The sequence below is a fragment of the Bombyx mori genome, chromosome 11 (genome assembly GCF_030269925.1).
Source record: "Bombyx mori chromosome 11, ASM3026992v2".
NCBI classification, from domain to species: Eukaryota; Metazoa; Arthropoda; class Insecta; order Lepidoptera; family Bombycidae; genus Bombyx; species Bombyx mori.
In genome coordinates, this window is record NC_085117.1 from 212,170 (window position 1) to 223,753 (window position 11,584).

General features: G+C 43.5%; 1 protein-coding gene across 2 annotated transcripts; it reads right to left on the reverse strand.

Moving 5' to 3' along the window:
- Window positions 1-146: 146 nt before the first annotated feature.
- On the reverse strand, window positions 147-11,136 carry LOC101740040 (zinc finger protein 879). Of its 2 annotated transcripts, XM_004922100.5 has the most exons (14): window positions 10,820-11,136; window positions 9,993-10,127; window positions 9,170-9,292; window positions 7,834-7,967; window positions 6,402-6,542; window positions 5,703-5,823; window positions 4,997-5,101; window positions 4,349-4,500; window positions 3,107-3,166; window positions 2,479-2,592; window positions 1,844-1,975; window positions 1,514-1,585; window positions 637-853; window positions 147-317 (listed from the first exon to the last, which is right to left on the reverse strand). In XM_004922100.5, the coding sequence occupies exons 1-14, from the start codon at window positions 10,967-10,969 to the stop codon at window positions 180-182; spliced, it is 1,794 nt and encodes a 597-aa protein (XP_004922157.2). In that variant the 5' UTR covers window positions 10,970-11,136; the 3' UTR covers window positions 147-179. The 2 variants fall into 2 exon arrangements, with proteins under 2 accessions (XP_004922157.2, XP_012548068.2); XM_012692614.4 differs by lacking the exon at window positions 637-853 and having other exon boundaries at window positions 10,820-11,062.
- Between the last annotated feature and the right edge of the window lie 448 nt (window positions 11,137-11,584).

The window sequence follows — 11,584 nt, forward strand, 5'->3', positions numbered from 1 at the left end:
TCGAGTCTGTTCTAATAAATCCGACTAATCTCTACAGGGTTGGTTTAGGGGAGAATTGAGCGACTCCACTGCATGCGCACGTACTCTAGGAAACTAGGAAAGGCGTAGATGCGTCTCCAAGTAAAAGATGCAAATAAAACAATCAGTTTTTATTTCTCTTTTATTGACGAGGGGACCGTTCAATTCCTCGACAAGTGAACCAGTCTCAGATGTGTCCTCATGGCCGTCCGCTGGGAGAACCGTCGCGAGCACACTTCGCACGAGAAGGGCTTCTCTCCAGTGTGCGTCCGCACGTGGTTCGTCAGTACACTTGAACTCTGTGCCGTGAACATGTTGTATTGTTAATTCTCTGGTTAATTCCAATAGTTTCAATCGTTCACTCTTTAGGCATATAATACAAGCCATTCACTCTCTTATTAAGCCATTCATTCAGTATCCAAATCATTCACTCACTATCCTCTAGAACTGCACCACAGACCCCCCCACCCCAACAGCAGGCTATTGAGACTGTGACCCCAAGTCTGGGGGTCCGGCTCCCATCGACGGAGGCCATGCTCTCAGTCGGCCGGTATGTACATATGTATGTTATAAGTCAGATATGCAAAATCAGAGCAATGAAGAAATAGGGTCGCGTACCCTGAAGGCCTTCCCGCAGGTGTGGCACACGTGCACGGCGGGGGGCCGGTCCCCGCGGTGCACGGCGCGCACGTGCTTGTGCAGCGAGGAGGCGGAGGCGAGGGCGGCGCCGCACTCCGCGCAGGCGTGGGGGCGCGCGCCCTCGTGCCGCACGGCGCGGTGCGTGGCCAGCGCGCCCGCCGTGCTGAACCGCTTGTCGCACGTGCCGCATCTGTGTCTGAGGGAGACTAGCTTTACTACCCGCCGGGGTAGCAATGGCTGGTCAGTGTATATTTGTGGGAAGGATTGTTTAGTCGTCGTGGCCTAAAGGACAAGACGTCCGGTACATTCGTATCTAGCGATGCAACGATGTTCGAATCCCGCAGGCAGGCATTGTGTAATAAAAATCAAACCCGCAAATTCATAATTTGCGTAGTTACTGGTGGTAGGACGTCTTGTGAGTCCGCGCGGGTAGGTACCACCGCCCTGCCTATTTCTGCCGTGAAGCAGTAATGCGTTTCGGTTTGAAGGGTGGAGCAGCCGTTGTGACTATACTTGAGACTTTAGAACTTATATCTCAAGGTGGGTGGCGCATTTACGTCGTAGATGTCTATGGGCTCCAGTAACCACTTAACACTAGGTGGGCTGTGAGCTCGTTCACCCATCTAAAAAACAACTTTCATGCGCGCCATTTTTTTTACAGAACTTTAGAGGGTAGTTTTAAAATTAAGGCGATTATTCAAATATAATAGAAAAGGACGCCTTAAAGTTTGTGGAAATGAAAGTTTGATGAACCCGTTTGATATAGACGCAGGTCAGAGTAGAGCGTGGTAGTTTCCCCACTAGTGACGTCACTACATGGCTGCGTACTCATTGTAACTCAATCGCTACGACTCACTTGAGGCTGTCCAAGTCTCTGTGCTTCAAACTCTTGGTTAAGTGCTGCTTGAGGCTGTACGGAGATTTGAACCTGAAAGGCCGAAAAGCGATTAGAGGCTCGTGGACATCACATCATGCAGTTATAAATAGATATGCTCACGGATGCTCACCAATATTTTACTCGAAGTGCATGAGTTTTATAATCAGTAATACACTGTTGAACGAATTCACCAATAGTATCTATAATTTTCAACATGCTCACGAATACTCACGGATGTTCAACTCAAATTTTTCAATATAAATACTTATGGAGGTTTCGTATCGACGATCTAGTGATTAGAAAACTGACCTGCTGTCGCACTCGACGCAGTAGTAATCCCTGGTGGAGGAGTGCTTCAGCTCGTGGTACTTGACCTGGTTCCTGGTCCTGAAGCGCGCGCCGCACAGCTCGCACTCGTAGTTCTTAACGCCCTTGTGTATACTGGAGGGACACGCGGAGATCAGTGAGCATCTGCTCTGACGCTGGACCCGAGGACGCGGTGGACCGTCGTAATACCTCCCCGCCTTCATCTATCCCTTGTAGTTTACTACCATCGCAAACCACCATCTAGCGCATTTCTGCCACGAAGCAGTCATACACTCCGGTTCTCGAGGGGGAAGGGGGGGGGGGGGGTCAGTACAGCTGATACTTCGGCCTCATGTCTCAAGGTGGATGTCGGAATTCGGCTGACGTCTACAGGATCTGGTAGCCGCTTTACAACAGATCAGACAAGAGCCCGACATCTCGGGTCCGGTCCACCCGCAGAATGGGCAGGTCACAGAAGCTGCCGAGCTGACGACTTAAAAGCTTTGTCGCGCACCATCGACATCAGCTTCGTTAACCCTCGAGTGTCGGTTCGAGATAGATTGCTGCCCCCTATACAACTATTAAAAATGCGGGTTCAGCGGGGCGGAGGGGGTTGGGCGGGGGGGTTTGTGACTCACAGCAGGTGCTCCGCCAGCGAGTCGTTGTTTATGAAGGTCTTCCCGCACTGCTCGCACTCGGGCCGCGAGCCGCCGTGGTGGTTCCTCAGATGGCCGCGGTGCGTCTTGCTGTTACTGGGGACAAACACGCTATATGTGGTCGATGCGATTGGTCATCACAAAATAATCGAAAGCCAGATTTAATCACATGGCTGAGATGGACCAATGAGAGACCAAGGTCACCTATTGATAACTGGTCCTCTCTAGGATCCACCATAAGGCAAGAGATCGAACTTTGTAGGCAGACGAGCATACGGCCCACCTGATGCAATGTGGTGACCGTCGCTTATGGACGTCAGCAGTGCCAGGGGCAAAGCCAAGCTGCTGCCTACCATTAAGTACTCTCCGCAAGCCTCGTTTGAAAAAGGAGTAGAGGGGAGCTCATTCCAAAGCTGGATGGTACGTGGCAGAAAAGATCTTTGGAAACGCACTGTGGATGAACACAGCGGTTCCAGATAATATGGATGAATTCTGCTCCGATGGTGGGAGGTGCTAGGAGTCTCTGGCCTTACAATCTCTCTCCTTACTCTCTCTCCCTCACAGCCGGAACCGGCGAGGTGGTGTAGCCCTGAGTGATGCTGCGACTTACTTGGAAATCTTCCCGCAAATAGTGCAGGTGAAGACCGAAGATAGTCCTTCGTGTTTGGACCTGATAAACAAAAAACCAAAGCTCTACAAACTCTACGAGTGCTACGCCGTAGCAGATTACCCAACAACATCGCCTACGTAACTATGCTACGACGTAGCAGTACTCGTAGGCGAATAGCGTTACGCCGTAGTACTCAAAACATGCGCTACGACGTCCCCCACCTGCTTGAACACCGCGCAGTTTATAAAAACAGTGACCGCTTCGAATTTTGATCACTTGTTAAGTGACCAGGGCCCTGAAACTGCAATACTTTAAGACATTTTTTTTGTATGGGAACTAGCGACATCTTGTAGCGGATTCCCCTTAGCTTACTTTTTTATTTATTGCTTAGATGGGTATACGAGCTCACAGCCCACCTGGCGTTCAGTGGTTACTGGAGCCCATAGACCATAGACCGAAGTAAATGCCGCCACCCACCTTGAGATATAAGTTCTAAGGTCTCAGTATAGTTACAACGGCTGCCCCACCCTTCAAACCGAAACGCATTACTGCTTCACGGCAGAAATAGGAAGGTTGGTGTTACCTACCCGCGCGGACTCACAAGTGGTCCTACCTCCAGTAAAAGGTTTAAAGTTGTTGAAGTTAAGACATTTCATTGTACAACTAAACACAGAAAAAAAAAAAAAAAATAATCACACAAGTCTTTATCAGTTTAGTAGGCAGAAAAATTCATTAAATTTTATCGATTTGTGGTTTCGGAAAATTTATAAATTCCTTCATTAAAAATAAAATATAGGATAGGTTACTGCCATCTACAGGAGCAATGAGAAACTAATCGAAGCGAAGCCATCTAGTGGCCGACGCCCGTAAACATTTTTGTTGAGTGCTTGAGTTGCTTATCTATAACTAATTTATATGTATTGTCAATGATCACCTGTTAAACGACCGTAGCAAGGAGCGGACGCGGTGATAAAGCTGTTTGATGTTCAGAAATAATAATCGAGTCCTCCCGTAAATAATAATGTGCTAAATTATTAATAGGCTCAGCTTAGAAAGCGTCTTAGAGCCGGCTGCAGGTTTATATCGAATGGGGTTTAATTTCATCAATTAGGAATCGTGAAAAAAAACAGTATAAACGTAAATTACTGATAACACAAAATAGACCATTCTGACAGCAAATGCTCACGAGTACTCACAGATGTTCACAAGTGCTCACGGGTGCTCACAACCTATCACACTCACCGGTAATGATGAACGATGCTATTCTTGTCTATCATCCGTATCCCGCACTGCACGCACTCGTACCTGCGCGTGTGTATGAGCGTGTGGACGCTGTGGCTGTACGAAGTCGGCAGGTACATGTGACACACGGCGCACTCAAACGTGCCCCGGGACTGCGGAAGACATGACCCTTCATTATTTAAATGACCGAAAAGCCAATGGACATCAGTGCCGCCAAGACACGAGACCGAAGTCCCGTTTTAATTATGCAACGTCCACCCCACCCTTCGAAATGGGAGCACGTGACATCTCTAACACCAGACATTAAATTTGTAGCTGCAATTAACATAATTATTCGTGTGGTTGAACGCTGATTAACGTCTTTGCTTTGTATTCGGTTAGAAAAACAGTTCCAACTCTTTGCACTTGTCCAAAGACTCGAAGAGTTCCCGTGAACAGCCACTTTATTGTCTGAGTGTTGCTTTTCGTTGGTCTTTACCGTACACTCGTGGCCATGGACAGCACCTCCAACCCATCAGACGACGGGACTGTCTCGCCAGGAATAACAGTACTTAGTTTTAGAGTTACTCCCAGCTTTAAAGTTTGTGGGAAATTTTTGGGGGGCGCGGGCAGGATCGTCTGGTAGTCAGATCTCCCCGCGACACATACCGGGCTGTGTTTCTCCATGTGGTTCTTCAGTTTCACTTCGAAGTTGAAGCCCTTGAAACACAGATGGCAGTGGTACGGCATCTTGAGGTTCTTTGTGGTTTCTAGCTGTGAAAGATTTAACAAAAAAAACAATATCAATTCCCTCAAAGAATCTAACGCAGAATTTGTTGACTTCTGAGATATTTGAAAAAAAAACCGATATATTTTTTTCATAGCACACAATGTATACGTCATTGGTGTTGATATTCGAATCTGTGCTTCCAAAACTTCAACAAATTACCCCTAAGTAATGAACATTTTCCAAATAAGATATGACCTAAAGGTCTCTGTTACCAGGTCATAAAATGTAAAAAAAATATATTCAACGAATGACTTTTGGCGGGAACACGAGTGAAGTTGTGTGATTAGTTTTATTTTGTCTATTTAGTGTTTCTTCAGGTTAAAATATGTAATAATGATGGTTATTAACTGTTTAATATCTGTTACAGTGCACAAATGTGACAAAATGAAATAAAGCTGCTGAACGTAACTTCTCGGGATACTCCAAAAAGTCCACTGAAAAAGTCTTAGTAAATAACCACTATTTTAGTGAGATTATATTTCATCCCATATCATCTCATCTCATTTCATTTAATTTCATCCCAGTTTATTAATGTCTCAAATTAATCATCTTCATTTCATTTCTATATTTCTTCCTAAGACGTACCTCTTTGGCCTTTATCTGCTCCTCGGGGTTCAGAGTTATTATCCTGATCTTCTCCGGGTCCAGGTCCACGGGTTTCCTTATGGACGACTTGAGGGGCTCCTGCTCCTCTGAACTCGGTTTGCTGAAAGATTATAAAGGTATCAGAGGTATTCAATATTGGGCGACCGTTACAGGCGTGCACACCGCCCACGTCACGGTAAGTGGTCGCTGCTAAACAGGCTTTTTGTCGGGCTTCTGATGGGATCTGATGAGGCTTGATCACAGTCCGAGCCAACCGGGGGCAACCATAGCACTATAGAACGACATTTGCGTAATTGATTCCCATGGAATCCAGTAACCACTTAACACCAATTAGATATCAAGAATATATATAATATATATAATCATATCTTTCTCATCTAGATTCATGAATTGAGCCCACAATGCGGGCCCGCTAGTAGGATGAGGATTTTTTTATTGCTCTTATAGGCAGACGAGCATACGGCTCACCTGATGGTGGGTGGTTACCGTCGCCCATGGACTTCAGCAATGCCAGGGGCATAGTTGAGCTCAATGAGACGTCAGTGTTTAGGGTTGAATTTTGATAATTTGGCAGACACTAATTATGTAAAACCAGTTAGTTCTTATCAGTCCTTCATTATCAGTGACAACTTAACATCAGCTGAGCTAACAGCTGTTCATAGATTATAAGTAACTCACACCCTACTTCTCTTCTTGATTCGGATATCTTTCTTTTTCGATCTCTTTTTCCCGGATTCCTCCCTTAACTCTATCTCCTTCTCATCTAGAAAATCATTCAGGTCCTCCTCTGAAAACTTCTCCACCTCCTCAACGTTTGCTCTGGAAGATAACATGTATATAGCATTAAATTGTCAGCAGATTTGTCTGTGTGTTTGATCACAGTTGTTGTAAAATGATTATAGTCCGAAGAGAAATTAACAAAATTACAAATCTTTTATTTTTTGTTGCATAGATAGGTGGACAAGCTAATATTTTATCTGATGTTATGTGGCTACCGGAGCCCATAGGCATCAACAATGTGAATGCCGCTCGCACCTTGTGACAAAAGTTCTAAGTCTCAGTTTTACATGTACGGTAAAACTGAGACTTAGAACGGCTGCTCCACCCTTCAAACCCAAACGCATTACTGTTTCACGGCAGGAATAGGCGGGGCCTGGTACCTACCCAGGCGAACTCACAAGACGTCCTACCACCAGTATAAGACACCTATCCGCCAATCGAGAACCTGACATTATTCCTTTATAGTAAGGTCATCTGTGAAGATGCATTAAATAAATAAATAATTATTTACTAACAATCACGCCACGTTAACTGGTCCCGTGCTAAGTTCGTAAAGAACTTGTGTTACAGGTACCAGATAACGGATATAAATGTAAGATTTTTATTATACACATACACATATTTGATATACATCCATAACCCTGGAAAAGACATTTTATATTTATCATACAAATATCTTCCCTTGGCGGGATTCGAACCCGCGACCCCCTTTTGTAGTGACCATGTCACTTACCACTACACCAGACGGCCGTTAAACATTATAAGTACCTGTCTTTGAGGTATGATATACCTATCTTTGGGATATGCTGAAATTAAGTAACTTTAAATGGCTTTAAGTTGCTAAAGCTTCAAATTAACTTCTACAACTGGATATAGGCCTCTCCCTCTCTAGTTTATCAGTTCAGGGTCATAAGTCTAATGATCCGATGCTAACATTTACTTCTTCAACTAAACTAGCACTTCAACTAAACATACTGGTGATAGGACCTCTTATGAGTCCGCGCGGGTGGGTACCACCCTGCCTATTTCTGCCGTGAAGCAGCAATGCGTTTTGGTCCACCCATCTATGCAATAAATAAATAAAAAGCACACGAATTTTTTTTTCTGCTTGCGTGCCAAACCTCTTTCGAAGCTTTCGCGCCTAGGGGAGCGCTCGGGATATGTGGGATGTAACAGTCTGCATGTTGGGACTGTTGGGAGCAGATCGCGGGCCCAAGGATGTTCTAGGGCCTTACCGCACTAAGCGACTTCCCTTGCAGTCTCTCGTCCGACGTCCGATCTCCGCCCGGGGTCAGAACCCAAGCAGAGTGGGTGGGGGCTGGATACTCACCTTATCTGCTCGACTGTTATATTATCCTCATAATCCGAATAGAAACTCTCTTCTTTGACTTCCTCCTCATATTTAATCGGTAGCATTGGCAGGACAAACAGTTGTATTTCCGAAGGTGATGTCAGTTTTTCGTGCTGAAATTTTATTTACTAACAAATGCATGCCACCCTCTTTTTTGAAGTGAAACTTCTTTAGAATAGTTGTGATTTCAAACTTGATGAAACGAAAAAATAAGTCCATAGAGTTTTTTAATACTAACGTGTATATGAAACCTCTTGTAGTGAATTTTAATTTAGGAAGTTAAAATATCAATTCACAGAGGGCGCCACCTTATACTATAAAAGATGATTTACAATTATTTGTTTACTAATGACAAAATTTTACATATACTTAGACATTTAGGATAATTGTATTTTAATTTTAGAAGGTTTCACTTCTACCACGTAAGAATGGCACACATGTATTTTTTTTTTCTCTACCGGTTCTAGTAACCTCGAGGGGCTATACTAGATTCACAGAACCTGGAAAATTTGCTAACCCTAGCAAGAGCAGTGCTTCGCAGAATCTACTACCGGGTCGGAAACGCGACCCACTGAGAAGATCCGGCGAGAAACTCAGTGGGCTGTGTCTGTGGGTTAATTTACTCGTCGAGCCCTTCGTCGCAAGCGACAGGTTCGGCAAGGACGATGACCGGTGCTTGAGGTACCCAAAAGCACCGTTAGTGGATCGGGAGGATCTGAAATGACGTGTTTAGGGCGGCGTTGACTGTTTACCACTGCCACTCTCAATGAGATTATTTATACAGTAAAAACTTCTTAGTAGTGGCTAAAGATTTCTTTATTTGCTGATCTAAACGCTACATCAGTACATGCACATTGATAAAAAGGATTCCAATATGTACTTAGGTATCCAACTGAATATCCTTTGTAGATGCGTCGTCAAATGGACTAATAAAAAACGTAAAACAGACCTCATTACAACTACACCTAAAGTATGTTATTATTTTGTCACGCCCGGAACGTATCCCCTATGATCTCCCTTATGAAATTCGTATTCACGGATCATGTACCAAGCGAATAGACAGCTTTTTTATTCCTTCACCGTGGAAGTCAATCGTGAACATTTGTTAAGTCAGTAGTTCATTAGAAAAATTGTTACCTGCCTACGGGATTAGAACACCGGTGCATCGCTACATACGAATGCACCTGACGGGTTATCCTTTAGGCCACGACGACTCTGGGGGTGTTGCATGTTCAGTTTTTCCTGAAGTGAGTGTTGCACCAAAATCTTTGAGAAACACTGAATCTTACCAACATCTTAGCAACATAACTCTTACCTGTAAATCTTCATGGTATCCGGTTCTACCTATGCCGCTATGATTGAAGGTGAGCACCGATGATCTTTCCAAGTACGGTCCAGCATACTCACTCAGTTCTTGATCACGTGCATCAATTGGAAACTGTTAACAAATGTGCAAGTGTGAAATGTGCTAGCCGCTAGTGCGACTAAATAACCCTAACTAGGCTGCCAGTCGCAACCGCCTTAAGAGAAGCCGAGGACCTGACGAGGTGGAGAAAGCTCAAGAGACAGGCTTCGGTCAAATTTCAAGGTCATGACCTTGGGCAATGAAAAAAGCGACATAGAACAACATGTTGGCTTTGTTATATAAGATTGTCAGTCGGGATGATATGAGTTTAGAATGCTATCGACTCGAAAGCCAATATTATTATACAAGATAGCTAGACAAGCTCACCGACCCGACGATTACTTGAGTCATAACGATTTTATGATCACCACCATGAGATATGTCATCAAAGTTACAATTGCTATAACTTTGTCCTTAAACTCTTCTCCAACTGGAAAGGACGCTATAAACTAGCTATGTGTTTTGGAACCTCTATGACGAGACAAAAACAATCATACATTTGTAAAAAACGTTTAGTGATGAATTTTAGTGCGAAATAGGAGACCTTAACTAAAACTCGTTCAATTGATTAATTGTCCAACTGACCAACCTGTGAGCAGCATACCGAATAATAAGAATGACCCTCTTTACAGTATATTTAGTACAGTTATGTTTCTAAGGAGGATCTCTCATCGTCAATCTTTCTTCAAAATATAACAGATAGAAAAAAATCTTTAATCTCTAAGCAACTCACCGGTGCGCATCTGCTCAAGTACTCAAAAAGCGCACCATGAGCTTTGAGTATTTTAGATTTGAACTTTACTGATTTGCTTAATAAAGTTATGCACTCCCAGCAGATCCACTGAGGGAGACCGTCTGACTCCGATACCTGAAATAAATTATTGACGTTTTGAAAAAAACCTTTGTCGATTTCTTTTGTTATTTGTACGTTTGTACAGAATATGAACCGCTTTCCGACCGCCAAATCGTTTGCAATTTGTGAAATAATTCTCTGCCCAGCTGGAGTCCATGGACACCACAAATAGTTTTTTTTTCTTATTACCCGTCTAGGCAGACGAGCATACGGCCCAACTGATGGTGAGTGATTACCATCGATCATGGACGTCAGCAACGTCAGGGACAGAGCCAAACCGCTGCCTACCAAATTCTGCGTCCACATTTGATAAGTGAAATGTCAATATATTGTAAACAGATAAGGTTTTTTTTCCTACCTATGCTGATAGCCTTGAGAAGCTATATCAGCGTTACCGAACAAGTAGGTAAGCTCACGGGGCTCAAACCTGGTGAAGTTGCTAACACTGCACCTTAACAGGAGTAGCTTCGCAGAATCTACCACCGGATCGGAAAGGCGACCCACTGAGAAGTTCCGGCGAGAAACTCAGTGAGCTGATGAAGAGTTGTTATCTATCCCTACCCTTAGACAATGTCTGATCCGACCGGCGTCGAGATTCTTTCGCAACAGCATCATCAATTTATCTCACAAAAACTACACATCAACATTGACTTGTCTTATTTTAATTCAGACGACATAAAACAAGATTATTTCCATTTTTAACATACCTCTATGGATGCTAAATCGTAAATATACGTGTTGTACTTATGTACACCTTCCATGCGCCTGTTTGTGCTCAAACAGCATCTGCATATCTGTTTGTCTAATTCAAAATCCAATTTATATTTATCTGCATCCTCTACGGTAGTTTCTTGCATTTTAATTGAACAAATACAGAACGAAATTTTTTAAGGGATAAGTTTCAAGAGACACAGCTAAATGTAAACAATATGGCAGTCAGTAGAATTGACAGCTGACTTTGAGTAGTAGTAGTTCAATTTTTCCAACTGTAAACGCATAGGTATCTAAACTCTGAGTTTAATTGTGGGAATTCATTAAAAGCTATATTTTGACTGAAAGTGGTTTTTAATAGAACCAAAAATTATATAAAACTACTATACTTATACGGGTAAATATCGTAATAACTGCTTTAAAACGAATTAGATGTTATTCGTCAAAAATTGAATACTGGGCTAGCTTTTTACTAGGGTTGCGATTATTCCAAAGAGTGTTTTAAAATCTATTTTTTTAATTGCTACTCATTTTGTGTTTGTCTTGATGTTGAGAGTTGAATTTGGTCGGACTAACTCGTTAGACTGTGACCTGTTGGTCCCCTTTCATAGGTCGTCCCAACAACCATCGGCGGCCCGATTATGTCCATTTTTTAGGCGATATGGCAAAGAAACTTCAGGACCCCTCGGAGGCAGGTACTAATTACATAGATACACCAGGGTTGATTGAGCAGCAAGGGGTCCAAGGGCCGCTTGTGTCCC